The 27,483-nt window shown below is 37.4% G+C and overlaps 1 protein-coding gene across 30 annotated transcripts in view; it reads left to right on the forward strand.

Annotated features, from left to right (window-relative positions):
- Nucleotides 1–27,483, forward strand: part of RBFOX1 (RNA binding fox-1 homolog 1) — a 773,250-nt gene that overhangs the window by 729,108 nt on the left and 16,659 nt on the right. For 26 of the 30 annotated variants that reach the window (XM_088064272.1, XM_088064261.1, XM_088064264.1 and 23 more), the window contains 2 exons: nucleotides 5,839–5,878; nucleotides 14,114–14,178. The exons of 1 other annotated variant lie outside the window; for it this stretch is intronic. In XM_088064272.1, the coding sequence (XP_087920398.1) occupies nucleotides 5,839–5,878; nucleotides 14,114–14,178 (105 nt within the window). The remainder of the gene's footprint in view (nucleotides 1–5,838; nucleotides 5,879–14,113; nucleotides 14,179–27,483) is intronic. 3 more of the 30 variants (XM_088064270.1, XM_088064271.1, XM_088064266.1) reach the window with 1 other exon arrangement.

The following is a 27,483-nucleotide window of genomic DNA, read 5'->3' on the forward strand; positions in this document are numbered from 1 at the left end:
TTAAGTATTTTCAGTCATTAAGAAAAAAAAAAAAGGACACATTTTCTATAATGACAGATACAAATTTAATAATAAATTTGCTATATAATTACTTATATAGTTTATATTTACTATATATTTACTATATATAAATGTAGTATATTTAATATACTATAAAAATAAATTTAAATTTATTAAAAATCACCAGTGTTTAGTTAGAAAAATATTTCCTTTCAAGAAAGAACTCACGTGTAGTTGCAAAGTATAAAGGTGAAGATTACAATTACCTTCTTTTCTTTTCTTTTCTTTCATTAACCTTAGATCTTGATCTCCCTCTAGATCTTGTGGTCATAAGGCAGGGTGAGTTATGGTGGTTCCTATTGAAAGGTATCTTTTGCTGTGCCTCCCACTTACTGGGGAGCAGCAGGCTGGCTTTGCTAAGTCCCAGGGAAATTTCTGGGTATAACCATATTTAAGGCAGTTATTTTCTTATAAACCAAAGAACAGCACATGTGCTTTAAAATGTGTCATTTAAAAATGGAATTACTGTTCATGAGATACGTGGTGCTACCCCAGGAATTAATGGATCCTTCACTTCTGAGACATTTCACAATTCCTTGAGATAGCATCTTGTTTATTAGCTCATGGAAAGTACTTCACTTTTAGCATCTTCTCTGATGAAATATGAGAATTTCAGTTCACTTATAACTAGTATTAATGTATAATATCATAAACCCCCTGACATGGAAAGGGGGAGTAAAGTTTAGTTTGTGTGAGAATACTGATCGCTGAAATTTAGAGTTTGGAAGTCTGCACTGCATGGGGAGCTTAACCTCCAAATGGTGCAGGAGGAGAGGGAAACGAGATCTTTAATATGTTGTCAAGAAAACCCAGTGTCACAGTATATCTGGTAGTAGAGCAGTAGTAGATAGCAGGAGTAGCGATACTAATGAGAAGCCTTTCTGTTTCAGCATCCTTTGCTTCAAATTCTTCACAAGTTTAGTGTGTGATGACTTTGTCTTCACATTTCCTCTCTGCTGCTTTCAGTTCTGATGAAGGTAACAGAGAATTAGCTTTCAGTCTGTATCTCCTCCTCTGCTGTCTTTCCTGGGAAAGCAGGGGAGAGCAATATGCTTTTTTCTCTTTGAAAAGAACAGTTTAAAAAAACCCCAAATCCAACCCTAAATAGAATTGAGAATTTGCGGGGAGTGTGGAGGAGAAATATCAGAGACCATTCAGAAACTGCTCCTCTTGTTAAAATAAACATTCTCAAGTGCTACTTGCTAACTGATTCAAAATGAAAATACAGCTTTATTCTCCAACCCTTATTCTGAATTCTAAATTTAAGATTAGTATGAGCTACTACATCTTCTCTGGTTGTTGAGTTTTTCCCACTAAATTTCCTTGGGCTCATGTAAACTTCCTTTTACTTTGGACTCTGTGTATAAGTGCAACTGTTGGAACAAAAAAATGGTTTTTGCCAGCATATATTGATTTATGTCTGCCAGCTTTGTTTTCTGCAGCAATGCTCTCATCAATATTACAAAGCAGATAATGTAACTTGTCCATATGGAATTAGAGAACATTCTAAAAAGTTGAAACTGCCTCTTAAAGAGTTTCAGTTCTATGTTTATAGCACTTAAAACTCTGTTATTAGAGTGTGGAAAAGTGTTGCTTTAATTCTGTCTTTGGTTTAAATAAGGCTGTAGCTGCATCTCTTCTATCATTTGCCTCATGAAGGCCTTAGATAAAGGGTTCCCATTAAAGGTGATTTCCAGACCAAGAGCTGGCAGTGTAGGACAGTGAGGGTGACCCTCCCAGCAATCAGAAAACAGAATTGTTGTTCCTCAGCTACTTTCTTGTACTTGTGCTGGAGAGGTAATGGTGAGCATTGCTGTGCCAAGGAAGGGAATTGATGCTGAGAATGGAATAAAGGAGGTATTTATCAAAGGCCTCTAACAGATACTCTTTGGGCAGTGCAAAACCTCACGAAGGCTGCACCCAACATGGACGAGGGTCACGAGTTTTTCAGGCAGATCTGTTTAGTCCATTTGCATATCAGAGGTTAATTGTCCAATTACAGCTTCAGGTAATGAAGTCACATTCCCCCAGTTTGCTTCTCCTCCCTGATTCACTTTTGTTTATACCTCTGGGGGCCTGAGGCAGTGATGGTGACCTGCATTCTCAGGCCTGGAAGGATTGTTTTGTCTGACCAAAACGTGAAGAGAGCTTGCTAACGCTCTGCATGGAGTTCAGAGTTCCACACTAATGCACTACAGGATCTGAAAAATATAAAAGCTAAAACTTAAGGCATCAGAATGAGGGTGTGATGCCCTTCTGTTCCTGTGAATCCCCCACTGTGGATGAGGCTGAGGCTGGGTGTGCTGCCCTGGGCAGGACGTGTGTGCCTGAGAGCTGTGGATGCTCAGCTGCTGGGAAGGTTCTCAGCTAAGGTCTGTGCAATCAAGGATTGTCTTTTTATGTCATTGATAGATTATTCAACTCAATCCTTTCGAAAGATGAGGACAGAAAAATGATAATGAAGACAGATGTAGTTCTTCCAAGATATTATAAAGGTGGAATCTAAACTAGTAAAGAGTTTGTGTTAATATAGTTACAAAAAATGATTATAAGATACAGAGACCAAAATAAAGGAGCCAAACCCATGAAAGTCAGAGGTATAATACTTGATGGGGAGAGAGTTTCCTATTTAGATAAAAAATTTCAGGAAATGATTGCCACATGATATTATTTAGATGCACATTTTCTTATTAAAACAAGATTTCTCACATATCTGAGTTTTCCTTAGCACAATAAAATAATAAAATACAACTGAAAAAAATTGTTATTTTTAATGCCTCTAGGAAGTGCATTAACATATCCATTCCTTGGGTAAAGTAATTCAGATTTCAGTAACGTGGCTACTTGGAAATCCTGTGTTGTTTTACAAGGAGCACAAGACCTACCTGTCTACCAAGATAATTTTTTTTAATATAAAGTGTAAAAGGAACTGTTGTAAGATGGGTCCCTGTGTGATGCCTTCAGTCTCTTCCCAGCCTCAAGACATCCACTTTGTTTTCTTCATAGTGCCTCAGAGAGAGAAAAAAGAGTGACAAACCAAGCAAATTAAACTAAAATAGCAAAAAAGAAAACAAACGCTTGGAAATTTATATACTAAAGGAAAGAAAAGCAAAACTTAGTTCTTGGTGGTTTGCACTTTGTACTTCTGCTGAAGGGTGCATTTGACTCTACTGATAAGATGAAATCAGGAATCAACAAATGACAAGGACTCTGAATAGAGGAAACATCCTCTGAAAAATCTATGGAAGAGTGAAGAATTACTTTTCCTCAAACTTCAGGAGAAGCAGAGGGTTTTTATCTAATATCACTGTCATAATACAAGATCATGGGGAAGAAATAAGATAAAGTCAGCTGATTTTTAATTTTTTTTGTAGTGCAAGTCCTGGGACTGTTATACCCATTTGCCTGATTCTGTCACTTCATCTTAATATTGGCCATGTCTAATGATGGAGTTATGCATATATGTCTCATTTTAGTGATGGGTACATTTTTCAGCATAGTGTATATGAAGTGGTTTCATTTAGAACTCAAAATAAGTTTCTGTCTGTACGTGACTGGAAGGAAGACTGGGGTGGATGAATGAACCTGTCCAAGATTACAACCAGCTGCACTTAGGAATGAAAAATTTACCAGCCCCTATTCATCTTTGCTGTGTATCCACAGATCACCAAGAGGAGGAAGAAAAAAGCTTCCCTTTCTGACACCTGCTCACTCAAAAGCATTATTTTCTGAATAGCAATGTTTAATAGCAGTTGAGAGCGGGATGGTTGAAGGTACAGTGATGGGCTGGCCTCGGCTGGCTGCCAGACCCTCAGCCAGCTGTGTTCTCCTTCCCCCTCTCAGGGGAACAGGGGGAGAAAGGAGGATGGAAAAACTCTTGGGTTGAGATAAAGACAGGGACATTTCATGCCAGTTGCCATCATGGGCAAAACAGACTTGACTTGAAAAAATGGGTTTAATTTCCCATTAAAGTGCATTTAGATGGTTATAAACAGAGGTAGGAACTAAACCACCTTCCTCAACTCTCCCCCATCTCCAGCAGGAGAGTGGCACAGGGATGTGAGGACCTGATGTGGGGCCCTCATCTCTGGTAAACTCTTTGTGTGTCATCTCATCCAAGTCCTTCCATGCTGTCCATGATTGTGTGCTCCTACCTCACAGTCGTGTGGAATGCTTTATTTCTTACGTGCAAACAGGTAAAGAAAAACATGGAGTGTTTTAAAACAATCAGAGTATCCAAACCAAAACCAAAATGAAGGTACACTGCGGTGTAAGTAGAAAGCTGCCAGTGTCAGCTTTTGCAAATTTTGCTCTGCAGACATAAAAAATAGATAAATATGTGAGTAAAGGTCTGACCCTACAGAAACAAATAGCAAACACTCTGATTTAAGTGGAGCTGAGTTTTCACCCGTTATTATTCCATAGCAAGCTTTTCTCATCAGTGTGGTTTTACCCATGTTGCTGTGTGCATGTGTGCATATTTATGATTTTCACAAGTGATTCTGACTTAGACACACACCAGCTCAGCTCTGTGGGGTTTGGTCATTGACCTCGATAGATCAGTTTTATTTCTGGCATGAAAAATCTTGTTGGAATTGAAAAATGGCTTAGGCTAGCAACTTAGTAATAACTATTATTCCTAGACAGTAGTATTCCTAAATTAAATATATTGCTGCAAAAAACCCTATTGTTTTATTAGCTCTTATATTTAGCTCTTGAAACAGCTTGGATTGGTTCTAATATTGGAAATACACATTTCAAGTTGCAGAACTGCCAAATGGATGTAAAATTGCAGGAATGACCTAATGGGTGTAATTGTTAGGCCACTGTTGTGCAGTTCCAGTTTTATTTAGTGTAATCATTTAAGTTGTCTTTGTCAAACTGTGTCATTTATCCTGAAGGGTTTAGAATCTATCACTGTTTACACTGATGATTGATCTTAGCTGAAATGAGACCATCTCTGGGTGAACTGGTAACAGCAGCGTTACCAGATTTTTTTGAGAGAGGTAGTAGTGTATCCAACCAACCAAAACAGGGGAGCACAGAACCACTGGTGTGTTTGCCAAAGCCGTAAAATGCTCAAGTAGGCAAAGTTGATATTTTTTTTTTTTTCATAGGAATAGCACCCTGAAATTCTCAATAGGCCAGCTGTCCCTATTGGTAATGTACATCAAGCCAACAATGCAGTAGCTGTGTGTAGACTGAATATTGAGATTTGACCCAGTGGGTAGAACACCACCAGTGTAATTATTTCACCCACTCCTCTCACCATTGCAACTTAGGCTGTGTTTTGTTTGCCATCTGAGTAATGAGAAGTAACCCTTTATGTCAGAGGGTCAGCATAGTTGCAGGACAAGAAAGCAGCGCTTCAAGATTTAGCTATTTTTGAAGATATTGAAACTGGCTGTTGGATTGGCCCACTGAAAATTTTTATAGGAAAAAAAAAAAGCAACAAAAAATGCTGTCAATATGTGGTTTATTAAAACTAAAAATAGGGGAAGAAAGAAGCCCCTAAACTTTATCAAAAGTCTTTTCCAATCCTGCCATGCTTTGCCTTCCTTTGACTAAGCATTTGGCATACTCGATAAGATGATGTATTTGGTACAGGTTTACTTCTGATAATTACTACCAACCTCCTTAACCAATGTGAAGAGTGCCTTCTTTCCCCCTCCCCTCTGTTCTTGTGAGAGACTAACCTCAGCTGTGCAGGGGTTGGTGGCATTTGCATGTGGAAATGCACTAATATGGATGTTTTTCTTTGTGTGTGCATCCTTGCAGTGTTGTATACCAGGATGGATTTTATGGTGCAGACATTTATGTAAGTATTCATTGATGTGCATGCTGTCCTTGTACATTACCAGAGTCATTCTTTTTACAAGTTTGCTGCCTAGCTTGACTCTGTTTTGTCTATTTACCATCCCTTGCCTGTCAGAAAGAATTGAGAAGAATATCTCTCACATTGGAAGACCTTTCTGTTCATTACATCTATCATTGTTCAGTGGAGCTGAATTAACTCTTCAATCAAATGCTGAATGAATGCAAAAAGATGTGAAAAATGTGTGTGCGTGTGTGGAGGGGCGTCTCCCTTCGTAATTGAAGTTCAAAGAAAAATAAAGCAAAGCAGAAACATTCTTTTGCAAATCCCCACTAGCTCTTTAAAAAAAAAATAAAATAATCAAGGCAAGCTGAATATTGTTATTACTTGAAGTGTGAAAATACTTCATGGAGAGGTCCAGGTTTCCCAAGTCCAGCCAACACTTGGGATATGTAGGTGCCATGGTGGTAGTGGAGCTTAATGGCATAGTAAGTTTGAGACATGGCGATGTATTGTCTGTAATCTGAGAGGACTTCCAAAAACTGCACTTCTAAAATCCACTAATTTCAGTTTAAAGGAGATGGGTAGAGACTGCTCACAATACAAGTGGATAATTTGTTAGGAAGGATTCACAGTCCTGGATCCATCATTATCTATGCACTTAACTGTTCACCAATTTAATCTTAAATAATATTTTTACTTTTTTTTTTTTTGCTATTTTTTCAAGTTTTCCTATATTATTTTTTCTTGCCAACTTTTTTATCTTGAATGTGTGCAGAGAGGCTCCATGTATCTGAGTATGCAAGAGGTTTCAGGGGGTTGAGGCTAATTTCAGTCTTCTAAAATTCTTATACCTAATATGTAGATGTAAAATATTTCACTGGTAGTAAGAAATATTTACTTTTACTATTCTTTTAATAAGGCAATCTGGTTCTAAGTTACAGATATCATCTTGGTTTCACCAGACAACTTTCTGTAACCTACCTCTTCTGTTTCAGTTGAGATAAAATGAGACAGATGAGTTGAAATTTGTATGAATATTAAAAATTAAATAGTCAAAGCTAGGAAAAATCCCTTGTGTTTGTTATCAGAAATCTTCTAGAACTATTCCCAAGGGAACAGCTTTTTGTTAGTAAGTTTTATATAAAGAAGGAAAACAATTTGAATTTATGGATGAAGTAGATTTTATTTTTCTGATGGAGGTGGAAAGGCTGATCCTTATCTGAAAATTCATTTGTGCAGCTTAAAAACATATTTAAAATAAATTAACAAGGGTTAAAGTCTTCCCCCTACGTACTTATGTACTCAGTGATGCTATCAGTAAGATATGGTTTATGACACAAGAATCACCTGCTAGCTAAAGGATTGCTCAAATAAGTGCCTCTGATCTCACCCAAAGATGCTGCTGCCCAATTTTTGAGCTGTACACGACACGTGTTACAGGTGGAATTTCATTTCTTCAAGTGTGGTTTCCAATTTTCACATTCCTTCAAACCATCAGAAGAGCTTGACGTTCATTTTGCTCAGTTTACCAACCCAGAAATCTGCAGGGCAGGAAAACATCTTTCTCAGGAGGCTGGGGGTGAGAGGATAGGTGGGAACTGGAAGTTACTGGAGCAGGTTTTGGGTTTGGAGCCCACTGCTGCTGAAAGCCAGGAATATCTCGTTGGTGATCGACAATAGTATTTTTAAGTGGCCTCACACCCTCTCACAGACCTTAACATTTTGTTTCTAAATGGAGGGTGGTTTCAATGAGAAAGGTACTGAATAAATTACTGATTTCTAGGATAGGCTCGGTTTTGTTGTCTGCAGTAGTTGTGTGCATTAGGAAATGGAGTAACCACACTGGTTTTCACTCAGTTGCACCCTCGTATTTCTGATTGCTTATCTTAGGTCTCCTAATGCTACAGAATGTTTATCTTTATAGCAGATGACAGAATTAAAACACTCTTCTGGAAATTCAGTTTCTTTATAATATACAAATCTTTTTATTTTATAAATGGCTTTTCTTCACATTTGTGTCTTCTTGCATATAAAGCATTTGCAAGGGAGGTAGAGAAAGATAGGAAGAACTGGTATAAATCAAATAAAACCTTAAAATTCACAGTGTATTAGTTCTTAGTGCAGCAGTTTGCAGCAGACCAAGTTATTTATTAAATCCCAATTCTTTATGACATAGTTCCACTCAGCTTTTCATTTTAAGTGCAAAGCTGAAGCTTTGTGAAATGACAAATGCAGTGTGAAAAAAAGGAGAGAAAACATTTAAACAATGTAGGGTTTAATGGTAGATTGGAGGGAAAGGAGCCTTAGAAATAGCACAGGAAGCAGAACAAGAGGCACACAATAGTGAAGTCAGATCAAAAATATGCATTAATGGGTACATCAGAGTGGGTTTCATCCTGCTCTGATGACACTGAGAAATGACAGATGGACTCTGCTATTCTTTGCATAACTTGGGATCAACAGAGCCTTTGGTGAGAGAAACTGCAGATTTAGGGGAAGGGAGGAATGGGGAGACACAAAGATACTGGCTGGGTAAAAACTGCTGGGTGAACCAAGAACAACAAATATCCAGAGTTGTTCAGTACTAACCAGTGGAATAGAAGAGATTAGGACTATAAAAATAGGTGGGAAGTACAGTCTAAAGTGAAAAATCAACAGCCATGATTCTAGATGTAATATAATATATATTTCATATAATTCTATATGGAATGTAATAATCCTTCTGAAATAGCTGAGCTATTGAATTTGCTTTTAAATGTGCCTTTGAGTAGGAAAAATAAAGGAGATTATTAGGAAGTAAAGAAGACCTTTTAAAATTAAGTATTGATTCACTAAGAGAAAAAGTCATTAAAAGAGAATTAAAGTTGCCTGCCAGCAAATATAGAAGTTCTTAGATGAAGATTGACACCTGTGAAAATAAGAAAATACACTCCACAAAATGAAGCAAAAAATAGTAACAGTCTCAGAAATATGCAGTTAGAATAATAACTCTGCTTTATCTTAAATCTGTTCCTTTTTTTATTACCATTGTCATAAAGAATGTTTTCAGAGTATGTCAGTCATCAATCCACACCTAAAATGTGGGAAGGCTCAGAAAATGAGAACCTTCCACACCCTGACACCAGCAGCTCCAGAAGCCCCTGGGTAATGGTTTAACCATGGCCATTAGTCAGTCTTACTGCTCACAGCAAGGTTTTCTAAACTTCCCAGGGTTCTGGACCTGTGATGTTGCAGCTGGAGAGAATCCATGGTAAAATATACATGTATGGGTTTTAATTTTATTTTTCTTTTAATTTTTTAATTTTTTCTTTAGCTGCTGGGCAAGAATAAGGCAGATTTTATGGTCAGTGGTATGGAACGAGACTATTTCCTAGTAGCTTTTGCCATCCCCTTTAGCTCAAAGCCAGGATGGAGCTGGGGATGGAGGATTTATTTGTTTCCCAAAGGAAAAGCAGAGGTAATTATCTAATCAACATTCCCCTGACCCCAGGTGGAAGTCCTTTGAAGCCATCAGGTCCCCTGAAAGGCACTGCTCTGATGTGAAAAACAAGGTTTTGCAGGTAGCACTGAAGGTTTTCTTTGGAGAACCAAGGATTTTTTTGTGTTTTGCCAATGGAAGGGTGTTCCCATTCCCTGTGACTCACAGAAATAGAGCAAGAAGAGGAGAAATGACTTTGCCAAGGGCAGAAAGGTCCCCAGGGAGCAGTGGGTTATTCTTTCTGCTGCTCTGTGTGCTGGAACACTCCATGATACCCTTTTAAAAGTTCAGATAGGTAGGGATGAAATGTCTTTTGATCTCATCTTTATTTGTGATGTTAACAGGACATTCAAAAAGGTACCAGACTAATGCTGGTGATTGTATTTAGCTGGAATTAGTGCAGGTGGGGCCTGGATATTTTACCAAGAGCTTTTCTGAGGCAACCTCTGGGAACACAATTCAGAAATACCCCAAACCCTGCACACAGGCCAGGTCCACAGTTTGAGCCAGCACAAATTAGAGGTGGATTGTTTGTTTATTTTTAATTCTCCCACTCAAAGTTTAACTCAGTGGGCAGAACAAACACTGTTGAAATCTCAGTAGCATGTGAGTGGAGGAAAAGGAACTGACACTTTCTGTATTCTGCAGCTGTGGGTGTAATTCATGTAATTTTTAATACCATTCTTCTATTTGTAGTTAATAAGGCAGGTCTAATTCTCAATACTAGGGAAGGTTTGTAAGCTTGATTAATTTATGTTCACAAAATACTCTGAGATCCTTGAGTGAAAGGAAGTATAGGAAGTATAAACTGAGGAAAATTAACTCAACATTTATATGAAATATTAAATATGTAGCTAATGGAAAAGAAAAACCACCAAAAAAATACTCATTTTAGAGTCACTTTGTGTTGCATTACATCTGAGATCATGAGAAAAAAATGATTTGGCTGTTTTATGAGGAGGTGCACACATGTACACATGGTTTTGTACTCTCTAGAGGCAGAAGCCTCGGTAAGATTTTTGTGGAAATTAGCCTCACTGCAAATATACACACTTTATTTTAAAAATTCAGTTGTATTTAATTTCCCATTCATTTCCATTTTATCATATCTTATTCAAAATGTGTGTGATTTCTTTCTAAAATTGATTAAGATTTCTCTATAAAAATCACCCATCTCTGGCAGATCTCTGCTCTTTCTCTGTTTGCCTGAGCCAGAGATGTATAAAACATCAAGAGGAAAATTCTAATTAATTGCTCTGGGGAATCTGCCTAAATTCCTTCCTTACATCTTTCTTTCCATCCTTCCTTCCTCATTCAAATCATTCCATTTCTGTTTCTTTATAGAGCCTCTGTATGGCAATAAATTACCTCAGGTATGACACCCACTGATGGCAGAGGCTCACCATGCTGGATGCAGACTCATGTCAAATCATACTCAAATACATGCAAAATGGATCCTGTGGGTGCAAATGGCAGAAATAGCCCACCAGCTGCATTTTATTTTCCAGATTCAGTCACAAAGTCACAGATAGTGATACTGTTGTTAATTTTTAAAACTACTTAAGCTGCCTGTTTTATCATTGTTCTGGAAGTAGTAAATACCGGAGCATGGTTAAGGCAGTAGATTTTTTTTGTTATAGTATCTGAATTTATTATTTTCAAAATAATAATCCAAAGCATCAAAGTCAGGTACTTTCTGCCTGAATATAAATATAAGGGTAAAAAAAAAAATCCTAAAACATTTCTAATGCATAATAAATTGTTATTTTTTAAATGTAATTATTGCACAATTTTGTTTTAAGTATTTTATTTTGCAATATAGTCTAAGGCATGAGGATAATTACATAATGTTACTCAGGAGATGTAGTGAAGATTACTGGAGTGTTCTTCACCTAAGGTATCAGCCAAGTTCAAAATTAGAGAAAAATTAGCGAGTAGAACTTGTTACAGAAGTTGAGTCCAGGGCTTTGAACTGCAATCCCACCCCTATTTCCAGTGTAAAGTGTACCTGCAAGTATTTTCTTCCTGCAGTAATTCAAAATCATCTGAAGTAATAAAAGTAAAACAATGAGAAAACTTGGTACAACACCAAAACTGCAGAACACAAACCCCATAAAACCAAATTTTTAAAGTATATTTTAATGTGTAATTTATGATAGTTTATTTTAAAATTATGAATTCATGACATGGGATGGTAGGAAATTAGGTTTTCCATGATACCCAAGTACATCCTGCTTTTTAAGTTCTCCTGAGAATTCAGGCAAATTCAGTGCCTTCAATCTCTTTTTATTTGTATTGCTTTATACTCATTCTTGCCAGGGCTCTCATAGATGTCAGACTGATGGTTGAATCCAAAACATCTTAATAAAGTTCAGAGTTGAGCTTCATTGTTCAGCAGAAATTCTTTGAAAGCAAATCAAAATGTAAGCATAGAAGGAATGTAGGTCTTTTGTCTAGGGAGCAAGAAAGGGTCTCTCATCACACACTGACCAATTTTTGGTGATAGTTGAATGAAGGAAAGAAAACCAAACCTCACAGAGCCCACCAGGTTTCAGCTCAGCTGCTGTGGGAACAGCCTGTCTCATTTTCCTCCCTTTCAGAGCTGCTCATGGTGGCCTGGTGTCATTCCCATGTCATGGTAGGAGCTGGATTCCGTACGTGTAGAGCTGCATTGACTTGGAGTGGCTCTCACTTTTAAATCAGGAGTTTTAGGAGTGGACAGCAGGACAAGCAAAGGAGTTCTGGTGAACAGAACCATGTCAGAATTCAGATGTGCCAGGACTGGGTTTTGAAAACAAGCTCAGTATCTTCCTCATATCAACACTGAGGGGATAAAAAAAAAAAGAAAAAAAAGGCAGGCAAAAGGGGTGATATTTCACAGAATCACCAGGTTGGAAGAGACCTTCAAGATCATGGAGTCCAACCCAGCCCTAACACCTCAACTAAACCACGGCACAGAGTGCCACATCCAGGCCTTTTTTAAACACATCCAGGGATGGCGACTGCACCACCTCCCCGGGCAGACAATTCCAATATTTAGCCCTCAAAAACCAGGAGGGGAGAACAGATAAATTTGTATCATCTCTCACCTCTCTGACTGTGACAGAGGCCAGCCCAAGTGTGCAGCTTGCATTTCTCTCCTCAGCCGTGGCTCGGTTTGTACCTGGTGCCATTTTCTGCTGTGCAGAGGCCTGCACATATCTGCAGCAGCGTGTGCCTGCTCTGCATTTCTGACACTGCTGGCCTTCGGCTGCTTTACGAGAATGAAATTATTCAGAATGAGAAGGTGTTTTGTCTCACTGCCCCTGTGAGTGCAGAGGAGCACAGGAGGGGGCACATGGGGCTTTAGGAGATGCTCGTCCCTGCCTGATCCCAGGGCAGGGAGGGACATGTCCTGTACTCCCTGTGAGCGCTTGGAAAAAAAATCAGAAAGAATATTCTTCAAATAAGCTGACAATTCAAAGCCTGCAGTTTCTAATGAGCTGTCAGTGTATGTAAATCTTGTGTTTATTCTTAGGGTGATGTGGCATTGTTGGCTGAAAGATTGATTTTCAAACCCAACCTGCTTCAAATGTTCAAAGCCACAAAAGTTTACATGTGTTAGGGGTGCAAGCCGTTCTGCTAAGCAAAGTGGTAGAAGGGGAAATAGCTTGTAAAAGTAGTTTAGATTGTTTTTCAGAAGAGTGAATTTTTATTAGCAAAATCAAAATAGAAAACCCACAAAAGTTACTGCAGTAAAAAATATTCTACTGTTACAGTAAAGGCTGGTACATCGTGGCCTATCCTTCCTGCTTCAGCACAATATCTGGGGTGAATGCAGCCTTCCAAAAAAAAAAACCAGAAAGAAAAGAACCAACCCATTAAAGCCAACACTTCAGCAAAAGAGTGAATTTTGTTCAAAGCTGAGTGAGCTGATGCTCTTATTGAGCTCTTTGTTAGGGAGGGGGTAGGTGGGGAAGGCACCACAGCAGCCCCTGTCCCAGAGAGCGCGGGGAGGAGGATTCTAATTGGGACGTAAATCGTGTTTGTGTTATCAGCGGGCCTGGGCTGGGGATGTTAATTGGCATGCTGAGATCATTTGGAAATGGTTGATATAACACCGTGGTCCATTGAACAGGAAGCTCTGCTGTTTTCACAGTTTGATAATCAATGCATCACTGCACTCAATTCCTTTCCAATGTGTGTTTGTTTGTCCTGTTTGCTTAATTGAACAGCTGGAATTACTGTTACGTACAACTGAAAGTTAATTCATGGAAGAAGAGAATTTTGCTTCTTCATTATAATTTTATGTATAATTTGGAAACCTATGTAACATTAAGTGTTAATTGAGTGCACAAATTCATAGGTTTAATCAACCAGGTATGATAAATCATATTTTGTACAAAAAAAAGGAATTGATTATTAGCTGAGTTTGTCTTTTAAGTTTAGCAGTGCTTTGTGAATAGACATACACTTTGTTCAAACAACTGCTGCTTGAAAACTTGGAGAAAAATCCAGTATTGTCTTGTAAAAAGCTTACACTGATCAATACAGTCCATTGCTTTCTCCTGACCTCTGGGACAAATCTTAAAAAGTTTGTGCTGCTCGATTTTACTTAACGATTTACCAAAATATTTTCCTTAACATTTCCCTGCAGTATTTCCTATGCATTTAACTGAACTGCAGCATGACTGTACTCTTTTAGTTGTTGTCAAATGTTGCAAAATGTGATTTAAGGTGCCATGGCAATGCAGTTAGAGCGTGAGTTTGTGTTTCAGGGTGGTTATGCTGCCTACCGGTATGCCCAGCCTGCCACTGCCACTGCAGCTGCCTACAGTGACAGGTAAGAACTCCTTTCCTGCTCAGAAATATTTGACCAGTGGAAGTTGAAGATGATTCTATAAATTTGCCTTGTTGAAGTCTCATAACTGTCTTGTTGCTCTGCAGATAATTGTGATATCTAAAGCAGGCTGTTTTATTATAATCCATGAATAGCCATAAATTGAGAGACTTTAGGCCTTAATTGAGAATCAGGCAAGAAAAGTGCACATTCCCAAGCTGTAGATCATCCAGTTAACATCTGTGACCCTTGTACAATGCAGATAAATAAATGTACAGATTCATGATGCTCTGTTACTAAGGATCATTATTTGTCTTAGGAGCATTATTTCAGTTGATTTAGAACCTTGAACCTATTGAGTGCCCTCAATTCTCACTGACATTGTTTTATTCAGTGGAAATTGAGACTGAACTGTATCTAAGCTTGAACTATCCAATGCAAAACAGTATTTTTTTCCATTTGCTTTCTTCTCAGGCATTTGTTTTTTTTCAACACATTAAAAAAAAAGAAAAAAAGAAAAGATTTTGCTTTTGCTCTGTATTTTTATCCTCACAATGTAAACCACATTTGGTGGAAACAATATAAGGAATGGAAGATCATTAAAATCTGCACATTCAAAGACTTAACTTCTATCCACTTAGAGCAATGTAGTATATGTTAATGTCTCTTCTTGAAAGACGGATGTTGGAATCCCATAGAAGTCAATGTCTAAATTGCTGTTGACTTCAGTAGGAACAGGATTTTATCAAATTGCATAAAATTAAGTCTTGACAGTGTGTGAACATGATTTTGTAATGAGAAGGAGGATTATCCTATGTTTTCTTTATAAACTATACCCTTAGAATCTATTCTCTTTAATGTTTTTCAAGTCCTTGAGGAGTGTTCCCTTGTAAAGGGAGGGTGTCTATGGTGGCAGAGACACACATTTAATTTACTTCATGATGGCAGTGAGAAGTAAGGTCATGTTTCTCAATACCTGCTAAAAGAAAATTTTCCCATGGAATCATGGAAATAATTTCTTAAGCTTTAAATACCTACTGAAAATTTCCTTTAAATGTTAAATTAGACAGTATCACAAATGCTTCTGTTTCTTAAAGAAATCATGAGATTAAGAAATTCTAGTGCACAATTTCTTAGACTGAAGCGCTGTTCATGGATTCTGTATTTTTAGAACCAAGTCCCATGGTATGAATGTTACAATGCTATGCATGCATATTTGCCTTTCAAGTGCTTATTCTGGGTAATGAAGACATATTTTTTAAAGTTATGTGAATAAAGTAATTTGCATGTATGGCTGAGGCATGCTGTGTCAGACAGGTAAGCAAGCTACTTTTTATTGATTTTGGGTCAGTACTATCAACTAGATGTGTGCTGTGTGCCCTTTGTTGGCAATGTACTATTTCTACTTAGGGGAACCTGCTCAGGTGAACTGCTACTCAGTAGTTTCATTTCATTTCCACAAAGGTTTGTTAGCATGTCACAGCTCTAGAGTTTTAATGTGAGCTTTTCTGTAATGCAAAACAACTCCTGCTTCTAAAAGCCTACTAAACCAAAAGGACAAAATTATAAATAACCTCCTGTGGCCAGCCAGGTTTTGCCAGCTATCGCTCAGGTGTCCCTGGATCACTTTATAGGCTGTTTATTTCTATTACTTAAACCTATGCATTACACAGAGAAACTGAACAATACCAAGCTGACTTTTAAATGCTTTAATTATGAATTGATGTACCTTCTCATAAACCAGATCAAAGGCTCTGAGATAAAATATCAGTTGGTCACATGTTCTGCTATGGGCAGAGAGTCAACATCAGAAAGAGTTATGCTGCCAAAAAGGTAAAGGATTTGTTTAGGAAGATAGTGCTCTTAAATACTGTAAAGAAAGCTGGAGATGGCATCAGTAGTAATGCAGTTGTTACAATCCTTAATTATTTTTTTTTAAAAATTGTCTAATTTTCAGATACACTTTGTGTATAATTAGAACTGCAATAACCTGTCTTTGCTTGCATAATTTTAAATATCTTAAATGAATTTTATATCTTTTGGATTTTTTTTTTTAATTTAGCTTCTCTTTTTAAATGTGTTTAACCCTCATCTTCGATCTGCTTCCCCCAAATGAGTATGGCTTCTTGTCTTAATTGCAAATCTCATAACTGAATTTCTTTACAAGAAAATCCCAAAACTAGCATCGAGAACAAAACAAATAACAATCTGCTCAAACATTTCTTTGCATGTGGGAAACTATGTGCAAACATGGATACCTCTGATTACTCACAACAACAGTTTAATTTAACTTTTTGTTCATTTTAAAATTAATTTAATTTAGCCACCTTTGTGAAATTATTTATAGGAAAGTGCTGAAATATAGTTCAGTACAACTGCTTGTATCTGCTCTTCTCAATGTAATTATCATCTGCTCTCCTCTCATGACACTGAAAATTCCGTATCTCCTTATACACTTACTTAGTGTTCATATGAGCCCCTATTTAATTTAATTACACATGAACTACATTTACTGTCTGTATAAAAAAATGATGATCAAAGAAATTGAGTACCACCCACTTAAAGCAGTGACACATCATGGAAATACTACTTCACACTAATTTAAAAAAATAAGAAATCTTTATTTTTTTGGTCACCACTCATATCCATTATGAATGGCGATGTTCCATATTTGAAAGGCTTCTTAAGTCAGGAGATGGAAAGAGGAAATCTTTAGATTGGAGACGTTTTTTTGTAAATTAAAAATGAAGGTTGACAGAAAGATTTGGGACTCCAGAATCAATAGACCAAGTCAGTTGATAATGATCACTGTCAGAGGGCTCTATTTGAAGAAATGAAATGGTATCCTTGTTTGTCACAGCTGGAAATATTGCTGGAAATAGGTGAGGAACAGATTTACAGGGGAGAATCAGGTGGCAAGGAAATACCATTAAATCAATCAATGCAAACCCAAAGTATTTGTCAAGACAGATCAGGTGCTCCTAAACCAAATTTCCTAACAGGGGTAGGCCTGGCAGATCTCTCCAGTCGTTTCTTAGGATCATAAACCAAAAACAAGCAAGTACATTTTGTTTTATTTATGAAGCAACACAATCACTGGATACAAATTCAGAATTCAATTTTTATATTGTGGGATCTAGCATACATTAAATTGCATGTACAGATTTGAAGGTCTTTGCAAAAGTGGATCAAAAAAAAAATATGTTTAACTTGCCAAGATTTAAAATATTTCTGATAAGTTTTCCAATTAGTATAAGTCTTAAAAGGGGACCTATTGGTCTACATATATTCTTCATCAGTCTGGAACTTTCCTGGCAAACTCTCTAAACTGAGCATATTTGAAAAAAGTAATTGTAAGGATGCACAAAAACACTAAATCAGATGTCAATAAAACGTCTGTACAGCTCTTATTCATCTTTCACGCAATATTAAAAAATAAATAAATAAAAAATAGTTGTTAGATTTCTGTCCAAGTCTGAAGAAAGAGACACTAGCAAGGACATGCAGCTTTGTATTCCTGAGGTAGAAGGAGTCGGAGCATGGCAGTGGGGCGTATTGTCATTTTGTCATTGCATGTTCACTTGGTGTTGCTGGTATGTCTGTAATGCTGTACTGGATTTGACAGATCCATCACATAGCTCAGTGAATGGCTTGCTTGAATTAAGCCTATGGGCAGACTTATTCACGTTGATTGGCTATTGGTTTTGTGTTTTATGATTTGATTATTGCATCTTCGATCGGAGTAAGAAAAGCGTTCCTTCCGCGCATATTAACGTTGTCAGCAATATTTGTGCAAGTGTGCCTGGGAGTGCAGTGAGCAGAGCCCTGGCAGGAGGAAGGCAGCCCTGTCTGAGAGGCAGAGTCACCCCCCTGTGCTGCTTGCTGTCCCCGTGCAGGCCCAGGTGTGTTTATACATGGATGTGCTGTATCCATATATACACACACGTTCCCATCCATCCCACACCCCCCGGCAGCGGGCTGCTGCTCTGAGCACCATCCCCTGCCATAACACAGTGCCAAATTTAAACTCACTCCAAGCTATGGGGACATTCCCACTGACCTCTTTGTTGTCTGGATTAAATCTCTCATCACTGGAAGCTGACTTTTTATTTTTTCCTCTTTTTTTTTTTCTTTTTTTTTTCAATAATAAGGCATATTCCAAAATAGTTTGCACATAACACTTCGCAGTAAAAAATATGTTTTGGTTTTTTTCCTCCCACTATCAATTTGTGTTACATGTTCTGTGGTTATACTAGGGTTTTATGAAATTTGAGAGAGAAGGTTTTGTCATATGGAAATTATATATCTTCCAGATCTGAAATCTTACTCCAGATAAAATCCTGATATTCTAGTAGTTTACATTTTTGACACGTCTATGTGGAGCATTCAGTTTTTTCAAAGCAGTAATGTCTACAGAAATAGTTTCATATATTTTTCAGTTCCCTTTGGACAAGTAGTTGAGGGTAATACTTGATTTTTGTGTTCAGGTTATCCTAAAATAGAATAGGTACAGATTTGATTTAATAGTAAACATGCTCATTAAAGAATGAAAATTTAGAATGAAGAGTAAAAAAACACAAAATATAAAATGTGAGATTCAACAGCTGAGGGGGGGTTTATTATATTGTGGACTATGTAATCTTCTATTTTATGATTAAACAATGAAAACCACTATATTTTTATTCAAATTATTTTTCCTTATTGAAGATTACTAGAGAGATATACTAAAAATTAAGGGTTTGATTGCATATAAAATATAATAGCATCTTGAGACAGAATTTAATTTTCCATTAAATAATTTTATAGAAGCATAAATATTCTAAAATCTAGTACCTCATTCATTTCATGATTGTACTTTCTGAGATTTAGGAGAAAAAGCTTTTCTACACAGTTTTAGTTTCTAAAGGAATCAGGTTGGGAGAGGAAAAAAATTAGAATACAGTGGTAACTTTTCAACTTCCAGCTGGAACCTTCAACCATTTGTGTGTTTTGCCATGCCAGTGGAATTTTAAATGGGAAGGTTGGGTGGATGATCCATAAGGAGGAATTGTGCAGCTCATTTTGTAGGCTGCTCAAATTTTGACAATGAAAAATTTCAGTTAGCACCTTGACCAGGTGCAGAGGTTGTGTTTAGCTTTTCTAACAGCAACAGACAGTATTTTTAACACTTCTGCAAATGTTTAGGTTTGATGTGGTGATGCTTTACTGGTCTAGTTGTTTGGTTTTTCTCCTGGACAATCCTGGATGGTAGCTAAAGCTTCTTTATTCCCTGTTACTGCAAATAAAGTCAGATTATTGCCTTGACTGTTACAGGGAGGTAGTGGGTTTGGTCATCTACCCGTTAGAACTTCATGCCTGTGTGATCTCTGGCAAACTAGAGGATCACTGGCACCATGTTAATATTTCATAATCCATTTTCAATCCAGTTCATTCAGAGTTTTGGAGATGACTGGAATATATGACTCACAGTATAACTGTACCTTTTAGTGAAGAGTTAGAAAGTAAAAGTGGATGAATATGCATAAAGAAAATGTTATAGAAAAAAAAAAAATCAAAGTTTTCGAAATTCCATGAGCAGGGACTTTAATGGAGTACATTTTGACAGGAATTTCCTGAAATGAAAATATGTTGCATAGAGTACTTCCCAGTAATTGAAGCATGGTTCGTTTTAAAATATTGCAGATATGACATTTTGGGGGAGACTCAGTGAGTTACATTAACGTAGGAAAACATTGCAAACAATTCCTTTTTGTAGAACCATAATCCTCTAGCAGTGCTAGGAAGCTGCTTTGATGTTTCAGTACGTTCCTCTGCTGGGGGGAATTAACCTGTTTACTGGTGCTGTGAAGCCTTGATTCACCTGTGTGTAGTTTGACTATTCATGTAACGTCCAGGGAACTGCTAAAACTCCTCCACCAGTTCAAAACTAAGGGGATATGGTAGTGAAAACTTAGTGCTACTGCCCAGAATGATGGGAAACACCGATCACTAAACTTCTGTCGTGCCAGAGCTGGTTTCATTCATACCCTGCTTCTACTTCTCTTACCTTTAATCTCCATTCTCATTCATTGCGGTATCAAGGGATATTTTAGGAATACCCTAGATGAGGAAAGGCTTGGCTATTACTGTGAAATCTGTTTTGACATCCATACAGGGAATCATGAAGAAAAAATTGGGAGAGAAGGTAGAGGTAGACTAAAGCCCAGATTTCCACACCTGCCTTCCTGATGTGCTCAAAGCTTAGGGTGCTCAGTACTTTGGCTGCCAATTTCTTCTTGGATATAGGGAGAGCTGTTAAATGCTCATCATGTTCCAAAAAAAAAGTAATAAAATCAGTGAACCTATCCTGACATTTACATCTCAGCTTCAGTATCCTCTCTTGGTTTTGTTTAATTCATCCAGCCTATGTCTGCTGATGTAGCATAACTTTTAACTTGGGAGTTCCTTATTCTGATCTAAAAGCTCATAGTAAATAACTGTGATTATGAATATATTAATTTGATGAATTTTCATACATTTCTCTAAAAGGAGGGTGGGAAAGGACTGGTTAACATTTTTAAAGTAGGAATTATCTCATTATTAGGACATAAAAACTTCTTTGCTCTTAGAGGCTATTGGAAGAAAGCACGACCTCAAAATTTTTCAGCGTTGTGTTCAGCAGACTGGATAAACACGAAGTTGGGGAGTTACTGAAACATTGATTCCTGATCCAGCAGAGCAAAACTGTTCCAGGGCACTGGGTCAGTGCCTGTGACATGATAGACCATAAGAGTTCCTTTGGACATGGCAGTGGCTAATTACACACTTTCCAGCTCTCAGATCCTTGGCTTGAGGGGCCACAGAGAGGCAGATTAGGACGTGCTCTAAGTGTTGTCAACCTGAGTGCTTTAAAACCAAGCAGGAATTAAGAGCATTGTGCAGGAGGCAGGCAGAAGATAAAGGAATGGAATGTGATTAATAAAACTGGGATGACATGGATATAGTCTGTATGGATTAGTGTAATTTGCAGTGTGCTCTGGCAAGGTGACGAAGTATTAGAAGAACAAACTTTAAATAACAATGTTGATGGAATTAATCAAGAAAGAGGCAATTTACATCCTTGCATGTTTTTACTGTAGTGTTTCGCACCTCTGAGGATATTAAAGCATTTGATTAGGTATTTAAGTAGATTTTTTTTTTTCATATTCCTTTGGGCTTGTCAAGCTTCTGATACTCTAGGAATCTACCTGAGGCAAACACCAGATTGTAAGAATACTGCAGGAGTGGGAATAGAATGTTTATCCATGTATCCTAAAGACATTTTTTGTGAAAATTGCTACAGGCTGTTTAATATGCATGCAATAAATTAAAAAAAATAGAAAAAGTAAAGACTTTGTTTAAACCAAACATGTACCAGTTTCTAAAGCTTGTTTTGTTTTTTCTGAAAAAAATTCTTAAATAATCATGGCAAGGTTTCCATACATATGGTATTTTAGTTAAAATATGAAAAAAATTATGCTGTTAACTAATTTGTAATGTCATTCCAAAGTTAATAAAATGTAAAGGGAAAGAATTCTTGTTATTCATAATTGCTGAAGTTTATAATTATATCTCTGCATGTTAGGAAACTTTATAGTGGAGAAAATGGTGGTTACTGGTAAGCTGTAATAATTGCTATGAAATCAGAAACAAATAAAAAGTATGTTTTTGAGGCATTATTTTAAGGATGCCATGATATACATAAAGAACAAACCCCCCAATTAAATAAATTGATATTTTTAAGTATTTTATTGAATAAAATACCAATCCTTTACACAAGGCTGACTTCAAAATGTTCTTTGTCCTAAAGAGAACAAACAATATGTCCAAAATATAGTAACAAACAAAATTTTCAGATATAAATATTAAGACTTCAAATATAGCCTTAATTTAGTAGTTCTGGATCATAATGACATTGGTTTATGTTGCTGATGTGGAGCACTTCTGAAATAAAATTACTGCACTACTTCCTCAAGTATTTAATTGAAGTGCACAGACTGTGTTAATCACACTAAAAGGGCAATAATTTTAGAGCAGATGTGGCATTCTGCTATGGATTTGTGTAGTATTTAGAATTTCACCTATTAGGTTTAACTTTAAAATGTCCAGGTCTACTTAAAAATCACATGTCCCTCTTGCACATAAATATTCATCCTTAGATTCTGTATATTACATTATTAATAACAAATAGTTTCATGCTAGGTGTAATATATTGAATAATCGTACATCAAAAAATTCCACTGATGCAGCAGGTAATATGAGTTAGAGCCAAGTCTATTTGTATAGCTCTGATTTAAATAAAAAAATAAAAATCAGGAAATAAAATTTGTAGATCAAAAATACAAAAGGTGAAAGAAGGACCTACAGATTTTCCTACTGGTTGTGATGTAAGATATTGTCCACATTCTGGCAATATGTTTAAAATAAGCTTTTTTTAAATTTTTTTTCAACAAGAGTGCTAAGTTGGAAGGTTGCATCTATTTGCTAAAAATTTTATACTGACTTTGAGAGGGAATGGAAGGAGACAGAAGGGGAGTTTGTGTCCAAGGAACTGCCATGGCAGAATTATTGTATCCACCTTGTGTACAGAGTGGACATTTCTCCAATCTGCTTTACAGCATCAGCATTGGACTGTGCTGAAAGGAGTCTCTCTCTTCTAGGATTTGAGTGGGTTGTTTAGCTAGTTCAATATCAAGGCTAAAAAAGATGCCTGCCCATCTGCTGGGGAAAGCCTGAGCTAAGAATACAAATTATGAGAAAGCACCTTCTGTTGACCATTTTTCCCTTTAGGTTTTTTTTAATCCCTTTAGGTTTTTGGGTTGATCTGTTGGTTGTTTTTTTTCTCTCTGAATAAATGAAATCATGCAGGCATATCACTGGGTTTGGAGATGCACACATTGGTGTCCAGACGAGCTGGGGGTTGTTCTTTTTTTTTTTCTTTTCTTGAAGGCATGTTTTTCACAATTGTAAAATTACTTTTTGGTATTCAAACAAATTATTTCTGGTCAAGAAATTGTGTGATTGATAGCAGGGTAAAACTTAATGAGAGATTTTGTTTCTTTTCTCTCTCTCCTGCTGACTTTGGCACACTGAATTTTGGTGGAGACATCCTGCCATTGGCTAAAGCACACTGAAATGTCCTGTACTGAGCACAAAGAGGACACAGATGGGAGCAATGCAGAGGTGATGAACGTGGCAGGGGAGTGAAGGGCTGGCTTGAGCTGCCTGGAATCAGGGCTGTGGTGCCATTTCAGCCACCCTGGGGCATAGGAGGGAGCTGAGAGGGACACAGCACCTTCTGCAGTGGCAGCTGAGCCCGGGCAGATGGACGGGCTGGGCAATGCAGATGGGCTCTGGTGTTTTGTCTGCAGCAGTAGTTACAGAAATAGCCACATTTTTTTCTTTTGAGTCAGGGTTTTCCTCTATCTGCTTCCAGGGCTTGTCTCAAAATTTCAGGAAAGAAATGGTGTGGAATGATGGATTTAGGAGAGCACTGTCTTGTGATGAGAAAAACAGAGGACCTCAGTGAAAGCCAAATACCTACATCTTCCTCTCTGTCTTGGCATCATTGTTGGTTAGGTTGAACAAGAAATTCTGCAGAGAAAAAGAACCTGACATTGAAGAAATTAGTCTAATTAGCTTCCTAATGCACATCAGGTCAAAGAAGTTACTGTCAGTGTTGTTGAAGCTTGATACCGCATGAATTATTTATAGTTTTATTCTTATTTCATTTAATATATAGGTATGGATGTGAAGTTGTTTCGTTGTCTTTGTGTTGTGATTCAAATGCTATGGGTATGGTAATGTACTTTGATCTTACATTAATGGGAATATAAAGCATGATAATAGCAAAATCAACCTTCTAATTATAGTTATTATGCTAATATTAAAAAGTTTAAATTCTTTGATAGCCTTGATATTTAAATTTAGGACACCAGCAGGAGACAGTTAGGAAGGACTTAATAAAATGATTATAAAGGGAAACTTTGTCCATCCTTGAGTATTGCAGAAACCATTCAAGGAGCCAGCAGTCAGCTATATTAAAATTCATAGTGAAAAAGCCCTCAACATCAGAGTCCTCAAAAGAGCAGCAAAGTCTTAACATTTAGAGCATGAAGGAAGTATGTAATAGCTTTAATAATATAATGGAGAAATATACAGAGGTACCACATATAACTCTGCTGGGAAAAATCCTTGCTGCATGCGATAGTTAGCACTGGATCCTTGGGGAATAGAGTTTGGAGCAGCTCCAGGAAGGAAATGCAGTGCTTTTGGTTAAGCTGCATCAAATTTACCAGCTGAGATTCTGATCCCTGAGTTCTAAATACTGGCTTTGTTTGTCAGTCCCATGGCAGTCCTACCAGAAAAAGTCAACTGATTAAATGTAGTTTAAATCTTCCCACTGTAACTTCTGTTCAATATTGTGTTTTCCTTCATCCTAATTTTTGATCTTCTGAGGCTCTGCACCGTTTTCAGCAGTTGCTGTATTTTTGGGTAGGGGTCTGAACCCCTGTGTTAATCAAAATTATTTCTGCCTAGTTTTGTGAAGTTTGTCAGCAAAGCCCAGGAATTCAGATCGACAAAGCATAATCACTGTACGTTAGTGGACTTTTATTTATTTTACATTTCAAATTTCCTAGAGCCAGTGCAACTAATTTCTTAAAATCCCCTTTTTCCTCTAGTATGGCTTCTGTTTTAAGGAAGCTTTTCTGCTGGGGAGGAGGGATTGGAAACTTCTGGGAGTCGTGGGTGAAATTAGATGTGTGCCAAAATTTTGTTGTCAGTCATGTGCTGTATGAAACTGGTGAGAAGTCTGGGTGCCACACAGCATTTTAGGGAGAGGAGAGGACGCACAGAACTCTCACTGGCCCCACGTGCCCTGATGGCTTTTCCACCCATAATGACCTAAGTTTATAAATCCCCAGACGCCTGGGAGCTCTGTACACCTGAGGAGCAGCAGGAGAGAAAGGTGGTGAGATGCTGGTGCTTTTTGGGGAGTGGGGACTAGTGCAGACACAGAGGAGCTCGTCCTTTCCCAGGGTGGGATGGCTTCATGGAAACTTTTAGAGGGAGCACTCAGGGTAGCAGTTTATTCTGAACTTAGGTTGGAATTGTTTCATCGTAGTTACATCCCCCAAGTCATTAAAAAAAAGAGCATCTGAAACCCATTTTCTGAATCTCTTCTTATCTTCTGGGTTCTGAATTTTCCAGTAGTAAAGTGGGCAGATCACTTACAGGTCAGCTATTTCTTCACAGAAGCACTTTGTATATTAGACATCCATAGCAAGGACAAGGCTCAGGCTCCAGTGATTAAAGAACATAAACCCCTCAGCATATATAAAATCTCTATTCTATAGTATGGCATGTTTTCACCAAATGGTTTCAAGAAGAGAGAAAGCAAGCATGTAATGTCTTGGATATGCAAAAGGTCTGCTGGATAGAAAGAGCAGGTGCCAAAAGAGAGAGGTTTCTGTCAGATGTGGGGCCTTAGAGGCACACATTTGTTACTGCCAAAGGGACTAAAGGGAATGGAGCAGAGGAAATTACAACACATTCAAACCTTTGAAGATAGTGTGATGCAGGCTCAATAATTACCCCAAAGGAAGAAAGCACATCTAAATCATTTAATAGTACTTCTGTTGTCCTCCCCTTCTGTTCTTGTTTGAATTCAGGATATATATCAAATGTTTAAACATTTATTTTTTTTTTAATTTCAAGCCATCTTTATTACCATACTGGTAAAAAACGAGTTAGTTTTCAATTTGCTAGAAGAGATAAAAATGGATTTGTAGGCTTGAGAGAAGCAGTAGTATGCAGAGTGTTTGCCCTTGGGAAGTATCTGCTCAGATGGAATCCAGCCATTTGGAGACCCAGCAGCACATTTTCCTGACCCACACTGTCTGGGAGACATCAGAGAGCTCAGACTGCCAAAGGGTGCCACTCCTGCACTTAAAAGGACTGCACTTAGCCCAGGGTGTGAAGATCTGGCAGGTTGAATATATCCAGCTGTACATTCAGATCAATGTATTTGTCACGTTATCTTTTCAGGTTTTTGTTTTGGTTTGTTCTTTTTTTTTTTCCATCTCACAGCCGGTAACAGCTTTTAAAATTTTATTAAAAAAAAAGTTTATTTTGTTTAAATCTCTGTTCTTTTACATCTGAATTATTAACCAGTGAACAGTGAAAATTTGGTTCTATACTTTCACTGTTAATACACAAATTAAATTATGGAAGTGATTCTGTATCTTAATTGAGCAGGGCTTATTGTATAATAAAGTTGGGTCCGCTTACAATTCCTGTACCTTTTTGAATCATTAAAAGTGTAGCAGTGATGAGGAACACTAAACCAACCTAAAACGCATCATGAATTTTCATCACACCTTCCTTGTGAGATTTTCAAGCCTTGTATGCTCAGTAGAGTTAGTGCAGAGAATTTCCCTTTAAAGGGAACACTCCACACTTGCAGAGGACTGGGCAAGGTGAGCTGTCCCTGCCACCTCTGCTCTCCACCTGCTTCAGGGCAGGAGGGATTGGTGCACCCCAGAGCCAGCTTCACTCCAAGGGACTCCTTTTGCAGGCTCTGGGGCTGTCCACATGAAAACCTTCTTTAGCCATCAGCTGTGAGAGCTGCGATGCCTCTGATGAGCAGTTTCCCCTCTAGGTCTATGTAAGCAACAGTATGGAATTTAGCTAAATAAATCCTGCCACTATAAGAGCATTAAAGCCATCAAAGTGCTTAAGAATTTCCAGTAATTGCTGCAAATAACTCCTAATTAGTTATAAAATATTGAACTGGCTTATTGGACTCCAGCCTGTAGCCTTTTCATTCTCACAGTTGCTATGCTGACCAATATGTAACTTCCTACTTTTAAGTTATGTGTGGAGTTGTGAAATTACTTTTACAAAAGCAAAATAGTGTCTTCCTATGAAGCAGTATAACAAGAGATGTTTATAGTAGTTGTTTGTTTTTTTTTTTAAATAGGTATCAGTTTGGGTTCATGTTCTTTTTAAATTAGTTTTTTCCCAGTAATTAGTAAAGACTTGGTTAAAAAAAGAGTAAGATTTCAGAACAGTTTCAATAATACTTGTCATTCCAAAGAACAAATTGAAGTTAGTGTACTGGGGTCTCTCTGGAGGTACTAACACAGCATATTGCCCTTGCAGGTAATTCTGTATTTTAACATCTGAAGATAGAGAATCTGAGGCTGAATGTTCCACTGTTCTGAGCAGAGATGAACAAAAGGAGCTTCTCAGTAACCGCCTTAGAGGCAGCTTTTAAGGAAAAGTGAT

Source organism: Pseudopodoces humilis, chromosome 18, assembly GCF_049639895.1.
Source record: "Pseudopodoces humilis isolate 2021_Gansu_Grassland_sample_001 chromosome 18, ASM4963989v1, whole genome shotgun sequence".
Taxonomy (NCBI): Eukaryota; Metazoa; Chordata; class Aves; order Passeriformes; family Paridae; genus Pseudopodoces; species Pseudopodoces humilis.